The sequence below is a fragment of the Pyrgilauda ruficollis genome, unplaced genomic scaffold (genome assembly GCF_017590135.1).
Source record: "Pyrgilauda ruficollis isolate IOZ18807 unplaced genomic scaffold, ASM1759013v1 scaffold6, whole genome shotgun sequence".
In the NCBI taxonomy this organism is placed as follows: Eukaryota; Metazoa; Chordata; class Aves; order Passeriformes; family Passeridae; genus Pyrgilauda; species Pyrgilauda ruficollis.
The window spans coordinates 12025756-12044756 of NW_024527710.1; the positions used below are offsets into that span (position 1 = coordinate 12025756).

Below are 19001 nucleotides of genomic sequence, written 5' to 3' on the forward strand. Positions count from 1 at the left end.
TCCAGCAATAAATGTGCCTGGGTAACCAAGCCAGTCCTGACTCTGGGTTATTGTGGTCATCTGTCCTGCTCTGACACACAAAGGGCTCCCTGGGATCACAGTGACCTGGCTGTGGCAGGGAAAAGAAATATCCTTCCTTGGGGCCTGGATCAGGATCTCACTTGAGCAAGTTTGGGCTTTTCTGACCCATCTTGGTGCCTCCACGTAACGTGGCACAGCCAAAATCTTTGAAGCCACAAAGAGACAGCAGCACCCACTGTTAAGATCTGTGCCTGGAGAAGGCTGAAAATGCCCACAGGGATGTGACCCTGCATGCAAAGGGCAGGTCCAAGTCACAGTGGGGAGGTGAGGGCACACAGAGGAGCACAGCACCATAAATATGAAGAAAATGAGTCATGAGCCAGCAAGGAGGGAAGAAACAAGGCTCTGTTTCCACCAGGCACAGGAAAGTTGGGCCACGATTTCCCTCAGTTTGGATGGAGCTGGATGGGGTCTGTGCTGGCCTCATGCAGGTCAGTACAAGCATTTGCTCATTCTAAGAGGAAAAAGTAGATTTCTTTGAACAAGGGAGCTCAGCACCATGAGCTGCCCACCCATCCCAAGGGAAGAGGGACACGACACAGAGCTGGTCTTGCCTTTCCAATACTCAGTTTCAAGCAGGCAGTGCCCAGATTAGAGGGTGGCCTCAAAACATTTAGAGAAAATCAAGTTACCAGCAGTGATTAATAGCTGCCAAATGTCTAATAATAACAGGTACATTTTTAGTGCATTTAGAAATACCAGAGCTCTCACCTCCTCACCCTGGGCCACAGAGACCCTCAGCTTTATTGGCTTTTTTGGACCACACATCCCCTTAAAGCATGGGAAAGCAACACCAAGCAGGATGAGGAAAACTAGGGCAGCTTTTAAAACATTTTAGATTATTTTTTTTCCCCTAAGAAACATTCCGTTTTGCAGAGAGCAGAACTGATTTTTACTAAGCCTATTTTTTTTAAATGACAAAATATTTTTGATCTTTGGTTATGTGATGAGTTCTTCTCATCTCACCCCACGGATCCTTGAAGGTAACTTTTAATTTAAAATAATAATGCTGATTATTTGGTTAATGCTGATTATTTGGTTAAACAAAATAATGCACGTTGAGAGTTGTGACTGCATCTCTGAGCTTGGCCCTGAGGAGGAGTGGAGACAGCCACACTGCCAGATGCAGCCAGCTGTGCACCCCCAGGAGGAGCACATTTCATGGGTAAGCTTATTTGATTTCACTACTCTGCTTTGAAGCACTGAAGTGAAACAAAAGGGAAAGGAATGGTTGGGGAGGGGAAGTCTGAGAGGTTTGATTGAAATAAAGCAAAGTTGTCTCAAAACATCTTGACCTTTGCTTGTGTTTTCTAGGAAAACAATGTAATTAGCTAAAAAAAAAAAATTAAAACCAAATCAATCAAAAAATGGAGCTCCAGCTGAACAGGAGCACTGTGCAGGCTGGTTGTGCAGCAGGGGATGAGTTGTGGTGTCCTAACAAGAACACATCGCTCTCAGGCTGTAACCAATATCCAAGTGCATTGGCAGCAGATGTTATTAATGATGCCAATACATATTTTCTTATTAATCTTCCATACTAGGCTTGTGTCTATCTGCAAATGATTATCATTCATTTTCCTGACAAATCTATCAAGATCATTTATTACTGTTCGGCAAAGGATCTTCTTTTAAACAAAGATTAATAACATTGCATTTTATCTGGCTGGCTGAGCCAAAGGAAATGAAATTAACAATGAGCCCTACAAACATGTCATCACTTTAATTTACTGGAAAATATTTTAAAATGTTATTTAAAAGAATATACGCTGTGGTGGGCACAGTTTATTACAAAGAAAAAGAATCAAACCACAGGCATTTCAGCAGGGTGGAGAGTGAGCAAACAGGGCACTGTGAATTCTCTGGTTCCTTTCACTGGAGTTCTGGGACAAGGAGGGAGAGGCATCCACAGCATCTTTGGCATGAACAGATGGGCACCTGCCCAGGGGAATTGCAGCTGGAGGTCCCTGTTCCTGAGTTAAAGGGGTCCTAACCAGGATTCCAGCTCTCATTCCTGCAGGGAGCACTGCCCTCCCTGTGTTCCTGCAGAAGGGAACTCCACCAGAGTAAAGCTGGTGGGCTCTCAGGGAGAGGAGGGCACGGGTGGGCTGAGTGCCAGCACCCTTCTGTACTTTTGCTCCCCAGGAGGAAAAGAAACAAACTCACTAAATTTGCATGGTTTAGTTTCCTTTCTTCTGCACTCTTGTCTGATTTTCCCTTCCTGTCTTTTGAGTAAAATAACAAAATAAAAATAAAAATAAAAATGACGATGATGATGATAATAATAATTATACCTATTGGAAAGAACCTATGGGAATTTCCTTCCTACTGTTACTGGTATGGGTCTAAAATCCTTCCAGGGGAGCAGGGAGCCCTATAGACATCCAGTGTCTCTTTAATTCCAGCCTTGGGATGCTGTATCACACCTGAAGCCAGCTTCATGCCTTCCCTCCCTTTGTCTCACAGCAATCCCAACACCTCTGTGTGTCCATTCCAGCAGAGCTCACGGGGGTGGTTGAAGCTGTTCCATCTGCCACAGGCTGGCACCCAGCTGCCAGTGCTGCCATTCCAGCAGAGCCCAAGATCTCACCAGCAGGAGCTGGAATTCCAGGCAGTGCAGGATCACAGCCCTGCTGTCCAAGCAGGCCCAGATGGCATCACCATGCCAAGGACAACAAACAGTCACTCTGTCCTCAGAGCCCGAAGCAAAGTCAGCCTGAGCTGCCGAGCTGGTGCCATTTCTGATTCCCAGGAACAAGCTGTTCCCAAAAAAACTGCAGAGGGCACTTGAACAACTGTGAGCCACAGGGAGTCCCCGAGGAGTCCCTGTGCCACAGGAGCAGGGTGGAACAGTGCAAAACAGGAGCATCTGCACACACAACACCCAGTTCCTGCTCTGGGCTTTCTCTGCTGGACTGTGGTGGGGCTGCTTGACAGCACTGAGATGGAGATCACTGGGAATGGCTCCTCTGCCCCTCTCTGCTTTAGACTAACCCAGCAATCTTTAATTCTTCATTTCTTTAATTCTTTATTTCTTTATTTCAGTGGGAAGGACCAGGGCAACCATTTTAAGAACCCAATAATTACTTCAGCATATGTTCCAACCAGAAATGCTGTTCTGTGACTTGCTCCTCTGGCTTCCACAAAAGCAGCATCCAGTTTAATATGTGAGACTCATAACCAGCTCACACAGTGCAATAGTTCACTTCAGTTTGAAGTAAAAAAATATTCTGCTGGAAGCACAGCAAGTAGCAGTGTCAATTTTTCATTAACCTACAGCCACTGTCTCTGTAGACTTACAGCTATGAGTAAGATTACTGTTATAATTTTTTCTAGTCCCTAAGGGAAGAGGAAAAAAAACTTCTCAAAACTTTTAAGGTCATTAAAAATCCACCTTTAAATTGGAGGTAGTTTCAGTTTACTCTCATATTTCAAAATCAAATCTTAGCTGCAGCCTCACATCAAAGCAGAAATGTCAGTTGCTTTGTTTCTACTTCTGTGTAAGAAGTTCCAGCTTATACACGAGTTGAATGCCAAGTAAATAGATTTTCCTAGGGAACAAAGGCAGCTTTCTTTTGTTTGTTTTAAACATATGTAAATAGAGTCCCAGGGGCTGAGCTGCCTGTCACTTCAACCAGGTTCACACTCATGTCACTCCAGCTGGTGATTTCTGACCGACCTCAGGTCAGGACTGCAGGAGTTTCTCTCCCCACTCCTCCACAGCCACATCAAGCAGCTGCTCGTGCCCTTCCCCTCCAGCCTCACACCTCAGCAAAAGGGGAGACAGAGAAATATGGATTCCTTTTTTGCCAGTTTCTTGTTCTTTTGGGTTTGGTTTTGTTTTGAAGCTGTAGTTACAGAATCACAGAAATAATCTGGTCCTCTGTCAAAGCCACTGTGGTGGTCCTGAAGTCTCTGAGCAGGGCAGTGCCTGGAATCCCTGGATATGGCCAGTGACCAGCTGGGCTGAGCCTACACACCAGCCATGGATCAAAGGCTGATGGCACCCACTGGTTCATGGTCAAGAAGATGGGGGGCAGGGAAGAAACAGGAATGGATTGGTAAGAAAAATGACCTTTTTTGGGGTTTGTGTGTGTTTGTTTTAGCAGGAGGGCACCATCGCTCTTGAGCTTCCTCTTTTCAGTACCAGGCACTTAAAAAGTGGAGTGTGACCCTCACAGAACCAGAAGGCACCAGAGGAGCAGGACCCCTCCACCTGCTCCTGCTCCTGCTCCAGGGGTCGGAGCTTGCTGCAAACATGACTGAGGGCAGGCTTTGATCCTTGCATGAACCACACACTTCAGAGCTGGCCTCACTGGCTCTTGTGGGTCCCTTCCAGCTCAGAATATTCTGTGAAATCTACTCACTTATTTTTTCTTTCTTTTTTTTTTTTTTTTTTTTAATTTAAACCAGCAGATCAAAATCAAGCACTTCATGCTTGTCATTTCCAAATGACTCAGGTTATATCTCAATCTTCAGGGCTGGTTTTGGGTGTAAGACTGGGATGCATCAATTTATAGGCTCTGCAAAAGCTGCAATTAAGGCAAATCCTCAAATACATGAGAAACCTCAATTTTGATTGGCCACATTCCCATAACTTCTTGATAATTCAACTCGAACTCAAGTATTATTCAGTGTTTTCCTTCTCCCTGCTTTTTTTATCTCTTGACAAGTTTACAAAGAGAAGAATGGAGCCGAGCTGAGCTGCATTCCATCCAATCTGCTGCCTCCACAAACGGCAGAGAAGCTAAATGAAGCCCAGAACATATGGCACTGTGCTGACAGAGCTCCCAAACTGGTTCTGCATGAGCAACAAGGAACATCTTGAAACGCACAAGACATATGTGTTTTAGGAAGAAGATTGAAGTGTTTCATAATAAAACAGGACAAAGTGAAATACAAGTGCTGTATAAAATTTTAATTAAAAACTGGTTTTACCCCTCGACGTGAATATACAATATGTTTCCCAGATGGATTTCATATTTAAGTATTATCCAAACCAGAAACATAAATGAGACAAATAAAGCCTTCAAAAATGGCACAGAGGCTAAAATGTATGTAAACACTAGATGACTGTGGTGAAAACAAGGCAGGCAGGGATAGCAACCTCTTAGAAAGTGTTTACTACTGGAATCCTGAATGAAACAGCTCCTACATCTACAGTCAGGGTAACAATACAAATACAAGCATTAGAATTCACCACCACTCAGTGATGTAAATGGTGCTTTTGTTACTCAGGAGCTGTCCAGGCTATTTCCTACACTATGGTATAGAAGTGCGTAATTCATGGCATGCCAGGCATGGAACACTCTCCTTGTCTGCCCTGCTCCCAGGCTCCCACCCTGCTCTGTGTGAAGCTCTCTTCATTCCATGCCATCAGCTCCACAGGAGTGTGCAATGGCCTGGCCATAGAACAGAATTTTTGTGCTGTCTCCTCAGGATCAGTAAATCCTCATGAACCAGGAGGGATGCTGTTTTGCAGCAGCAAACTCCTTTCCCCGAGGAGGTGAGAAGGTGGCTCAGATCCCACTGCTCAGGCTGCAGGAGTTCTCTGCTGGGCCAGAGGCAATCACCCAGAATTGAAGGGAAATGCACACCAAGAAAAAGCACAATCTCCACATAGATCAAGCAAAGAGAAAGATTACAGTTCCTTTATGCTGCCATCCAGACAAATTATCACCGCACTTCAGAGAATTTCTCTCAAAGATAAAATGGGAACAAACCCCATGCCTTTGGCAAGCCAACACTGATAAAAGGAGCTACAGCCACGTCTTTGAAGGGCTTTGGTTGATGATGTTTTGAATTCCATGGGGAAAGCAGCAGAAGCCAACAGTAATCAAGGGGGCTTGTGCTTAATAGCTCCTGTGCAATGGAAACAGAAATATTGGGGGCTTCAATCACTTCTCACAAGGCTGCTGCATTTGTTGGAACTGAAAGGAACTGGGCAAAGACCAATTCTCTGCTGGTCCAGGAGACATCACCTGAGGCAGACACCCCTTCTGTCAGGGAGGCAGCTCATCAAGATTGGCCCTAGAAGTGCTGTCCTCTCTCAGCTTCAAGTGTTCTCACTGGAACCAAGAGGCTCAATTTCATTGACTTGAGTTTCCTCAAATTCCTTGATTACCAAACAAATCGCATGAGAAATTCTCAGCATCCTGATAATGGTCACTCCATGACCATTGAAGTAATTAACACCATGACCCAGAGATTCCACTTTACCAGATTTATACAGCAAGAGACACTGCTAAAAGGCTGAGAATTTTGTTGCATAGTTCAGTGTTTTAAAAAAACATTTCAAGCTTAAAAATTGGGAAGAGCAGAATTATGTACCAAATTATTCCTCATACATGGAGTGGGAAGGCAGAGATTCCTTCCAGCTTTCTCTGACAAACCCATGGCACACCACACAAAATTTTCCACTGTCACATTGTACCCTTTGTAAATGATGTGAGAGATATTAACAGTGCTGGTTAGTACACAGAGCAAACAGCACTAAGGCATCAGGATGAAAAAAATATATATTTAAAAAAAGATAAAAAAGGTATCATAAGAGCAATCAGTGTGAGGATATGAACCGAGATCATGCAGGAGACAGAAGCTGAGCAAGATACCAACTGCAAAGATTAGTTCCTAAGAGCACATGTAGTAAAGCAGCTCATTATCTTTTCTAGCCCTCTCTGATCAAGCTAGAAATCTATTAAATCTGATTAAGATTTGTTTAATAATTGTCTGATTAAAACATAATAAATCTGGTAAAATTAAAATAAAGATCTTTTAGTAACCTGGAGATGAGATGGGACTTTTCAGCCAGGCTTCCATGAAATAATTTCTTTAACATTCACCTCAGGATCCCAAAGCACTTCACAGTCATTTAATTAAGCTTCAACAGAGCACAAACTCCCCATTTTACAGCTGAGGTAACAATGAGAAGGAGTTTGGAAAAGACTATTTAAGACTGAGCTGAGCTAAATGTTCTGTTATTTTACCCCAAAAATAGATTCTGAACATCTCCAGGTAGATTTTTTTTCTCCCCTGATAATTTTGGCAGCCTCTGAAGTAATAGTAAAATTCAAACATGTGATGCACAATCTAAAGAACAGCCCTCATCACTTCCCAAGCTGCTCAGCTTTGGAGCATAAACACTGTTCCCCATCTATCTTACAAAGCTGCTCCTACCTGTTCCCATTACTCCAGCCATCCCTATGCTTCTTATCCTCAGTGGAGCAATTTAAACTTCTCTTCCTCTAAGTCAAAAACTTAGATAAGGCAAATCATTAAAGAGTTTGACATTTTTGCCTTTAATTCACATCAGGTCAATGACTTAGTGATTTCCAAAGCAGCTACTGTCAGCCAAGGATTTGCATTTCTTCTGAACACGGGCAGGCAGTTTGTCTAAAGCCAGCCCAAGATCCTAAACTGTACCAAGTTATTCATAGGAGAGATGGAAGGGAGCAAGTAGGAAGCAGAGTCTGACTCACTAAAATGAAAGTGATTAAAATATTGCACTGATTGCATCCTGCAAGCATCACTGGATGCTGAACAGCTTTTGGTGAGAACACTCGTGGGTTATAATAACTTGGGGAGGGCAAGAGAGACACAGACTCCACAGAAAAGCTCCAATTCTCTCCTCATCTGGCCCATTATTGCCAGATTTGAGTAGGCAGCTCTCCTTTAGGAGCTAAAACGACAGGGGTGGAATTATGCCATCCCACTGTCACTGGAACTTTGTGGATGGCAAAAGATAAGGAATGAGCACAGAAAATGCTATTTAAAGCTCCTCTCAGGCACCTAAAAATTTGCATTTGAGAGAAGGGATTTAAATTGTATTAGAAGGTAAGGTGCACTAAACAATTAGAGTTTATTGCTGTGTTGGGTCAGTGCCTGAACCTCTCCTTCTCCCAGGCTGCAGGGGCAGAGCAGCAGCCGCGCTCAGAGCTGTGTGTGCTGGCAGGGCCACCTGAGCAAACAGGGAAAGGGAAAATGCTGCTGAAAACAAAGTGCCTTGAAGATTTTAGGGACAGATCAGAGTAATTTGGTTCTGAAGTCACATTCCAGAGGAAAGTTTTCCATTTTCCAAACTGGATTTCCAGCACAGTGCTTGGAAGAGAGCACTCTTTGCTGTATCATGGCGTGAGCTGTGGAATGACTCTGACCCAGGAGAGGAACATCTCCTGCAGCAGCTGATTCAGAGAGACACTGAACACACATCTCCCTCCCAGCTGGAGCAGGGCCAAAGATACTCAGAGACTGCCTGCTCCATTTGATGTTATGTTGTAGAAGAAGGCTACATCTGAGAATATTCAAAAATGACTGGTCAAAATTCAATAATGACATTTTTTTCTCTCATCCAGTTTTCACCTTTGCTGAAAAATTTTTAATCTTTGATGAGAACTGAAGGTTGCCATATTACCATATGCTTCCTTTTTTTAGCTAAGGGAATCAAACAGATATCCTCCAGCCATTCCTTGGACCCTTTGAAAGCACCACCTTGCTTTTTTATAGTGGCCCCCAACCTTTCTCATCCCCTCGTGTATTCAGTTCATGGCAAACTGTGTCCTCCATCAAACATACAGAAAAACCCCACAACAATCCCTCAGCATTCAGGCCTTCTCACACACTGAACAAACAGGGACTGAAATCTGCTAGATTGCTGGGGAGGGAAAAATCAAAGAGGTCGTCTATGTCACGGAGCCAGATCAGGCCAGAGGGGAGCAGCCAATCTTCAGAAGACTTAAACTTTTACTCAGCTGAGACACTGGGGAGGGAATGCACAGAGAGTACTGAATGAAAACTGCAGGATACCAGGAGAACACTGAATATTATGGCTCAAACACATACAGGAAACTGCAAAAACCTTCAGATTTCAAGATTAATTTTACACCAAAACCTTGGAAAGTATTTCTCAGAATCTGCCCTGCCTACTTAGGATCTACTTCAATACAGCTATTCCTCTGAGCAGGAAGAAAACTTTTCCTTTGTGGACTAACACAGGGTCACTGGAGAGGGCAGTGAACACCAGGTCCTGGTAGCACAACCCTCCATGACCTCCATGCCTTCAGGGACACAGCTTGGGCAAGTTCTGCTTTTCCCTTCTGCAGTAAGAAGTGTCTGGGTACCCCACAGAGTGACTCAGCACTTCTCCATAGATGAGAGGCTGCCACTAATGCCCTGTGAAAGCACTAATGTGCTAAATGGCAGCAGGGACAGGAAGTTATCAGTGTTAATCCACTTCAACCTGTCCAACAGTTAGAAGAAATAGAAATGTCTGTATGTGAGACACTTCCTCTGAGAGTGCCCTTGCCTGAAACAGCAGCACACAGCCCCTCCACGTGCTCTCCCACCAGTGCAATTGCTCACCAACTGCTTTCTCAAGTCAATTATGTTGTCTCAGCATTAAAGGAAGGAAGGCAGAATAGACTGACTTTTTGTTTATGTAGGCATGCTGGCAGGTTCCAGTCATATGTTGTGCCATCTGTACTGCTAGCTTTATCCTCTATCTAATCACAACAGGTAAAATGGCATCGGTGGAGCTGCCTCTGTTTGCTCAGAGAGGGAGGCAGCCAGAACAGGCATTTGTTTTTTCCGCATTCTGGGGGGAAGCAGGAGATGGACACTCTTGCCCTTTTAAAACATTCAGCTTTTCAATGGATGGGCAATTTGCCCTGGTCTGCTAATGTGGGATCTGCTCAGTGCAAGGCTGAAAAGGTTCCATCCCTGGGGAAAGCATCGAACTGCTGATGAACATTTGGTGGCCTTTAGCAAAAACGAAGTGATTGCTGCCAACAGGATCCCAGCAGACCGGGAAGGACAGGCTCCAAATTAGGTGGGATTGTGATGCAGGAATTTCAGAAGGCCTGTGCAGAACACAAGGAGCTTGCTGACTAGCTCTGGTCTTTCCCCCTGCACAGTCTTTTCTTATTCATATTTTTAAAATGACAAGTGTACTGGCAAATGTCATGGCTGCATTTAGGAGAACGTGGAAGCTTTCAAATGCAAAGGCTGTGTGAAGATGACCTTTCATCTCACACAAAGGCTGCTGGGCTGGGTGGTTTTCTTTTAAAATCTCACAATATTAAAACACTTGTGACTAAAGGTGCTCAAAACCACTTCAAATACACTCCTATGGGTCCTACAGTACCAAAGTCTGCCATTCTCCAAAATAAACTATTCAAAGGCAATTGTCTAGAAAACAATTTTCTTTGTCCTAGGTGGGTCACTTTTAAACCAGCACTCACATTCACCTTCTCCTTTGGGTCCCCTCTCTGCCCACCAGGACATACTGATTCTTCAACCAATTCTGTTAAAGTTGACAAATAGATGTAGATATTTAATGAGAGCTGGCTGCAGCTGAAATCTGAGTTGATGTCACACAGGAATGTCCAGCAGAACTATTAGTCTTCTCTATGTTCAGAGTCTCAAAGGAGCAACACCATTTTGCTTAATTGTGGAGGGGATTTTTTGTTAGGGATTATTGTTTCTTTTTTGGGGGGTGAAATGTGAATTATTTCCTTTTTTCAGCCCAGGCCAAATGCCCATTTCTCCAAAGCCCTGCCTAATCATAAGACACCTTAAAAAATAGAGTACAAATATTGTTGTATAAAAATAGCTTTAGTTGCAAATACTGTATACTGTGCATTTTCAGGTGAGTTGCCTTCAGGAATGTGTTTTGTGCTCTGAAACAGCACCAGCAGTTTTTTCATACAGCTCTCTATATATTTTTGCAAGACTCTCCTCCAAGATTGCTCTGTGAGGCTTCTCTTTGTACACAGCTGCAGGACCAGGCCAACGTTCACCACTATCCAAGTGAACAGGAGTGCTCTGCTGCACTGGAGAACTGTCAGAGGAAAGAAGATAAGAAACAATGATCAAACCAAGATATGGAAGAGGAATCAGCAGCACAAAACCAGCAGATACACCAATGTAGAACTGCTTAGCATGGATTCCCTTCCACAAACCAAAATAAAAACTGCACTGCAGCTACTTTTAAGAAATGGGAACCACCCCCTCCCATGTTATTCATTCACACAAATCCTCCCCCACTTATCTGAGCACATTTTGTAATGCCCCCAAATAGAATTAGTTTTCAGAGAACCCTCAGTAATTCTGCTGTATTTTTGTAGGCTGTGTGACTACGCAAGAGCAACACAGTAGGATTTTTGTGTCCTTTGAAGGTGAAATTGTAACCACAAGCAGCTATTTCAATATGAAGACAATCTATCAGGGGGATATTAAATTACTGTGGTTGCAGCTGTAAAGTGCTCTATTGGAAGCACCATGGATTAAGTTTTCTACCACCTACATTTTGATATACTGGCAATCCAGGGTTCCTTCCCCACCCCATCTTCTGTGTCACTGTTTTAATACTAAACACAAATACGGGCTCATTTTTCAGTTGCTTTGAGAAATTATTCCTGAGATCTGTGAAGTGAAATTTATACTCTGCAAATCATTACAAAACACTGACAAGTCTGAATAGTTTATATCTCAACATCATGACTATCTGCTTCCTCTTGATACTTTCAAAACAAAGGTTTGTGTCATATAATTAAATGAGCAATTTCCCTGTAATAAAGCATGAAACAAGAAGATCAAAAATCATCAGAAAAAAAATTACAACTGAGATGGCATTTTTCACATCTGCTCAGAGATTTATGCACTTAAGACACTTAAAAATTAGGACTGAGTTATCTTCAGCTTTTGCAAATGTTCTCTGGGAAATGAAACTGGAACTGTGAAGTCTAAGGTGACCATCTTCACTTAGGAAATGGATTACATTTCGCAGGGAAGCTTTACAGCTTCCTATATACATGCCATTTATTAATGCTAGTGTCTTCTGCAATCAGACCAGCACTTAAAACTTCATCCTCAAGTTACTATCTGCCAACATATGACAAAACTGAAAGAAACCTTAGGCCACATCCATGAATACATGTATTCAGCTGCATCAAAACACAAGGTTTTCATCTGAAGAACAGAAAGGGGGAAGAAGAGGAAGATGTAGGATCAGTTTTCTAAATTCACATCTCTAAGTTTCTACTGCCCCATGGGGAAAAAAAAAAAGAAAAAAGGAAGGAACAGCTTTTGCTTTTAAACTCCTTACATTGAAATATTAGGGTGATGCCAACCTACACCAAATAAAACAGGACCTCTTGTGTGGCTCCAACATTAAAAAGAGAGGAAGGCCATGTTCACACTTACTCAAAAAGGCTCCATCATTTAAAGTCAGTCAATGGCATGGAGCAAATTTAAACCTGTTTATCATCCCGAGTTAACTGTGCCTCACACTCTGGACACAAAGAAACCAACCTATCAACCAAAATCAATAGAGCAGTTATACAAGCCTGTGTCAAATGCAGACAAGTCAATACCCTGGGGACTCATCAACAACTGCAGCTTCACCTCTTTCCTGCAGTTTGTGGTACCTCACTTCTGACAGAGAATTCTCAGGCCAACAAGCAGGCACACCACTTGTAACTATACAACAAACAGCTCTGATACTCTTTTCCTTGGAATCCATTTCCAGCAGCAGCTTTGTGCTTGCCTTTTCTTCTCCTAAAAGCTGAATTTACCTAGAGACACTCAAAACCCAACACTTTAATTGCAGTAAAGACTCAAAAACTAACAGTTAACTTCTACAAGTTCCTTATTCTGGTACTGAAAAATACTTATAAAAAGGCCAAATCTTCCCTTCTCTCTTTTTGGAGGGGTGTGTGTTTTCATGCATTTCCATTAGCCAGCCCCTTGTGCATAAGATACCTGGACAGAGCTACAGCCAAGGCAGGGAAGACTCCCTCTCCTGTCTCAACTGGAAACCAGCTGACAACCTAAGCTAAGCAATCTGGGAATTACACTCACAAATCATATTAACAGCAGGATTTCTGCACGCAACTCCCTGCTCTGAAATACCTGTCATATGCTTTTGTTCCCTCATACATCTCCTTTAGGAGTCCCAGAAGTTCTTTTCTGAGTGAATCATATACTAAATATTTCACAAAACACAGACCTTTTCCTTACTCCCAGCGGTTTTCAATCATCCATCTACTTTACTGCCAGCATTTGGTCGACAGTACCCTGTCCTCCCATGAACTCTGTCTCTGTCCTTGTATCCTGTTTATGAGCACTGTGGCAAACACTCAGCAATCTGACTGTCCTCGAGGCCTTTATGTCTCACCCCCAGTGCTGCTGGCCTCTAAACCAAGGAGCAGTCCTTTCCCAACCCAAGTGCCACACTTCATATCCCATCACTTCAGGATTCTGGAGTATTAAGGTTTATTTTCCATTTTTTTTCATGGTCTGCAGTTTCAGTGTAAATCTCCCAAGTCCCAAAGCTGCCTCAAAACAAAAACTTGCACTTTCTGTCTTACAAACACATCCTAAACAATTCAATTGCCCCAGCTGTCAGGACAAAGGATAAAGGAGCAGAAAGTCTACACAGAATACAGGAGTGAGCACAGGTACAGGAGACACAACTGCAGCAGCAACTTCACAACCATATGGAAATCGAAGTAATCCCTTGCACAGAGGGGATTACAAATCACAGGGATTTTTAAAGAAGCCAGCAAATCAGAAATGAACTTTTTTGAGCTTATAAATTTCAAGTAGAAGTTTGTTTGTTTGGTTTGTTATGGTACCCACGTTGAAATACCCTCCTTTCAGGTGTATATAGTGATGATTTGGGGTGCCATTGTTAGAAAACAGTGTGTGATATTTAACTATCAAAATAAAGCCTTTTCTAATGACAACACCCCTCAAATACAGCACCACAGTTCCAGGACTTCTCCCTTAACAGAAAGAAAACCAGAAAAGCTATTGCAGCCCAAAAAAGACTTCCAATACTTAGTATCTTTCCTCCAATAGATACCCAAAACATTGTACAAAATACTGTGGGCATACACACAGAACATCAGTATTGGTAACTTCTACTACAGAAGTGATCAAAATCAATTTAATTGGTACCTTATAAGTAAATTATTCAAATGGAACCCTGGTCATGTATGTGAGGAGTACACAGAGTAATTAATGTACATAAACCAGGTTTTTAAGATCTCAGGTTTCCAAGAAAGCTTCTGAAATACAGCATGCTAAATCACTAAACTATACCATATAAATTAGCTGTATTTTTTGGAAAATGCTTTTGTTTTCCAAATATCTGTTTTGCCAAAACAAAAACAAAAACAACAACAAAAAAAAAAACCCAAAAAAAAACCAAACCAAAAATCCAACACAAAAAACCCCCAAAAAATGACAATCCAAAAATTCAGCCTCAAACCATATTAGTAAATAAACTTAAATTTATTTTTGCATTCCTCTAGTTTTAAGGAAAAAAAAACCAAAACAAGTGATTATTTTAAAAGTGACATTTGCCCTCTGGTTGACAAATTCCAAAAACATCTGCCCAAGAATCATTTTTATAGCCAAGTCCAGTTCCAAACCCAGTGTTTTATGAAGATTATACTGACACAGTGCCAAACAACATCAAAGGCACAATTACATTTAACTGTATTTTGCTTTTAGGTGAGTAAGCTCAGTATGAGTAATGGCTCCTGAAACCCTTTTCCTGTGCAATATAGGACAAAGCTCAAAATGGGAAGAGAAATTTGTAGCTAAATGTAAAGGGCAATATTGAGTATCACTGCTTTGTCTTGGTGAAAGAAAAACTCCATACCTGCTCCGCAGCTCACTCATAGTTAAGGGCATATTATCTGCAGGTTCTCTTGTCTGAGGCAAATCATCCTAAAAAAACCCAGAAATCAAATTCTCATTACCTTGGTTTCTGATTACAATGATCTCATTTCAAAAATACTTTCTTTCCATTTAGAGGACTATTAAAGTGCTTACATTTCTTGGGGGAGAAAGGGACAAAGTGTAATGAGCCAAATGCCATTTATGAACACTTTTAATTAAGTTCAGTACAATTCAGCTAATAATTTTAAGGTAATAAACTGGAAAGAATTTCTAGACAGTGTAGATCTAGAGAACTATGCAGACAGCAGAAGCTTCAATAAATCCCAATAAACACATTGGCAAAATGCTATGAAACCTATTACTTACTGCTTTTGTGTTCATTGCAGGAAAGGGAAAAAACACCTAAAACTTACTATGTTATCCATTTCATATGTTTTACAAGGCAGAAGCATTGCACACATCTCAATTCTTGAATTTCATATCCAAGGTTGAGTACATGCTTACTGAACTTTAAAAAAGATCTGATACACTTAATGACCCTTCAGTCAGGTATTCTCAGTTGCTAGAATGCAGTTTTACCTTCCAAATGCCATCTAGACATTAATTAACCCAAATTTGCCCTCTTAAGTAAGAAAGAAACAAAACACCCATGTGGAGGGAGCCAGCTGCTCACCTGAGATGGGATGGTAGAAATTCCAGCACACACAATCATGCTCACTCTACTCTGAAGAGCAAAGACCCCTGCTTAAGGGGTGATATTAAGTGATGCTTTCAGCACAAGTCAATTGCTGTAAGGATTACTAAACAAAGTCATCTTTCACGCTATAGGAGAAATAATTGGAAAAAAGACTGCAGTAAAAATAATCACACTTGCTGGCAACACAGAACTGGGAGAAAAGACAATAAATATAGTGGTAGATGGCAATAAGACGCAGAGCAAGCTGAACAGCAGCATATGGATGAGGAAAAACTTGAGAGAATTTATTGTGGTGAAATACAAGGTAATAAGTGTGTTTGTAAACAGGAGAGATCTCTTCCTTCAGCAGTCACAGACTACAAAGCACTGAAGAGGAAATGGGGTACAGTGGTAAATAAAATTCTGCAGCATTTGCCAGAGGCAAATTATGTTCTGGAAAGCAAAAGAAGATGGAAACATCACGATGCTGTCACAATGTCACAGCAGAAGGGTACAGTGGACACCCCAAGGAATCTGCAGCAGAGCTCCAGTCACACTATTTTGCAGAGCACTATGAAAAAGAAATTTTGGAAGACACAGCTGTATGCTTCTGGGAATGGTTATTTAGTATATTAGGCTCTTTGGAGTGAAACGGAGTAAGAGGTACTTCTTAACCTTTCAAAGTTTGAAGAGGATCTAGACTGGAGCCAGAATCTGCTCACCACATTGCCAATACATTTGCTTTACTACTCCCTCACTTTCAATTTACCACAGCCATCTGCTGAGCAGCACCACAGCCTCGATTTTGGGCCATGTGGGGAAGCACAACCTATCTTGGTGAATTTTAAAGCACTCACTGCAAGGATATATATTTTTTTTCTTTTTTTCATTAGGTCAGCTGCTGTTAGCACAGCTTTCATGAGCCAGCTCTACACAACTATCTGACACCACAAGACTTCTCTGTAGCATCCTTCCCTTCCTTTTGCTCAGTGGAAGAAAACAGTGAGAAACATGGTCCTTTGCCAGCACTGGTTTGATCAGGTTGGTAATTAAAGACCCAATACCCTAATAGCTGGATTTTTTAGGGCAGAATCACAAGATTTTGCAACAGAAGAGTACACAGTATCATCTCTGCTTATTAATCCCTGTGAAGATTCAGCAAGTGTTTGATTCTGGAAGTGATAAGGTGAACAAAGAGAAAGCCAACAGAAAATATCACAATTCAAGAATTCCACCACAATATTTGCAGTCTTTTTGACTGTATGGAGAGACCATGTGACCAATCATCCAACTCTCCTTATCATAAAGTCATGGTCTGCTGTTCGAGGAAAGCAGTCAAGAACCACTGGAGATAGTTCAGGCTGTGCAAGTGTTCATTACATGTAGATGTTGGACTATCAGGAAATCCAGTTTGTTATCTCAAGTTCATTGAAACATCAGGGGAGCATTTGACATGATTTGTACCTATTCTGAGCGGCTGAAACACAGAAAAATGTCATGGGAATCTTCTATTTGAGAGGCAGCAGCTCACAAAATCATAACATTCACATAATAACTCAGGGAGGTACAGCATGAACTAGATCAGTCTTAGTATGGATGAGACAACGTTTTTCTGAGTTAAAAACAAAAACAACAACAACTACGCTAAAAATGAACATTGAACAGAAATGAGAAAATAATCAGATTAAGTGAGAATGAGGTGAGACAATGAGCTGCCCAACATGGCTAAATCGGGGAACATGAATAAACAAACAAGCAAACAACTAAATAAGTAAGGACTTCAGAGTGAAAACAGTTGTTCTTCAATCCATCTTGCAGGACTGGGTCAAGACAACAAAGATCACTCCTGCCATGGGTTTCCTGTAGCCAGTGCAATCCCCCATCCCAGCCAGCTGCACCTGCCCTTGCTGTGGGGAAGGTGAGGGGGGACATCAGGGCTCCCACACTTTTTATCCCACTTCCCACTGATACAGGGAACTGCAGCCGAGGGGAAAGGTGGACAGCTGGGGACAGTAGCAACTTAAAATTGCACCAACATTCAAAAGCAGATTTCTGTCAACATTCTATTTTCTAAGAGAGAAATTGAAGCAAAAAAAGATGCCTTTCTCCACTTTGGGAGACTTATGTCTCTTCTACCCCATCAATAACATTTCTGAGTTAGATTGCCAGAGCTCCTCATCATCTTATATCATAATCATCATTATGATCATTGTATCATAATCATCTTTCATCCTTCCAACCTTTTTATCCTACCTTTCTTTTGCCTCACCTCACACTCAAGATTCTAAATTCTCTGCAGATGAACAATCTTCTTGTTCAGCTGGTACAATGCTCCGACATTTTTTGAGAAACTGTGTTTCCCAAAATCACAACAGGAAAAAATTTGTCTGTCTAAAACCACACCTCAAAATTTCATCAAAGGTAAAATATTCTGTTCCCGGGTGTAATCTCATTAGACAAAGAGCTCTGTTCATTGAAAGCCAAGTAATTAAGGGAAAAAAATCACACATCTGAAGAATAATATTAGCTCCAGGAACAGCTGGATACATGCAGCTGCTGATGTGCAGCTGCACAACATGTTAAGCCTTGATGTTCTACACATCTGTAACATTTTTTGCTTAAATTGGGAGTGGAGAATCAGAATATTAAAAAACCCACACCCCAATATAATTGCTCTCAGTAAGCCATGAGAGGGCTGCCTGTACTTCATAAAGGCAAAAGACAAGGAGGCTTCTGAAATCAGTGTGAAACAGTTGAGCTCACACACCAAATCCATATTTCTACAATCAAGGCTGTCCCAAAGGACAACATTATAATAAATCCAAGACTGTAGGCACAGTTCTCTTTTTCAGCCATTTTGGAGAAGAGAAAGGATTGAGTTTGCAGTCAAACTTACAAATATGAGGCGCTGTCTAGCACTGTGTGTCCTTAAAATATTTTTCACTCTTTTATGGATCTCATCTCCATTTGCTGGTGAAGGCCAACCAGTACTAAATCTGCAAGAGGAAGAGGAAAAACAAAGTGAAGAAATATTTTCTTGTTGAAAAACTCTATGATTCAGATTTCTTTTCCCTTTTAATTATGAAGCACGCATTACCTCCTTCTACTTGGAACACAATGTTTCAATTTGATTTTTTTCTCCTCTGGGGTACAAGTAAAGAAACATTTCAAAGCAGTGCATAAACAGTATGCAGCCACAACACCAACAGAAGATGAAAAACATAGAAAATGTTGATGATTTTGTAACTTGAGTAGCACTTCTGTAATGTTTGTGTGGTCCCTACAGAATAAAAAAACCTATACTATTCCCAGTCATCAGGTTTCATTTGCCTCTCTTTAAAGGAAATATTGCACACATGAAGTTCTTTTCACTGGAATAAATCAAAAGGTAACCCCAGTGCATGCAAATTGGAAAATGCATGGAGTCAAAAACTTGCAATTGCAGTCTTTATTTCACAAGAGGAACAGCATTTTAAGTTTGAGGGGTTTTTTACTAAAAACTAGGTAGCTTGCTTGGTATGAGTAATTTAAAACAAACAGCTACTTTTGGATTTTACCTTGT

At 41.6% G+C, this 19001-nt stretch overlaps 1 protein-coding gene across 2 annotated transcripts in view; it reads right to left on the reverse strand.

The window, feature by feature from the left end:
* Positions 1–4995: 4995 nt before the first annotated feature.
* The window catches only part of SPATA6 (spermatogenesis associated 6), a 42124-nt gene continuing 28118 nt past the window's right edge, over positions 4996–19001 (reverse strand). For both annotated transcript variants that reach the window (XM_041483501.1, XM_041483502.1), the window contains 3 exons: positions 18336–18435; positions 14744–14811; positions 4996–10912 (listed from right to left, as the gene is read on the reverse strand). In XM_041483501.1, the coding sequence (XP_041339435.1) occupies positions 10732–10912; positions 14744–14811; positions 18336–18435 (349 nt within the window). In that variant the 3' untranslated portion in view covers positions 4996–10731. The remainder of the gene's footprint in view (positions 10913–14743; positions 14812–18335; positions 18436–19001) is intronic.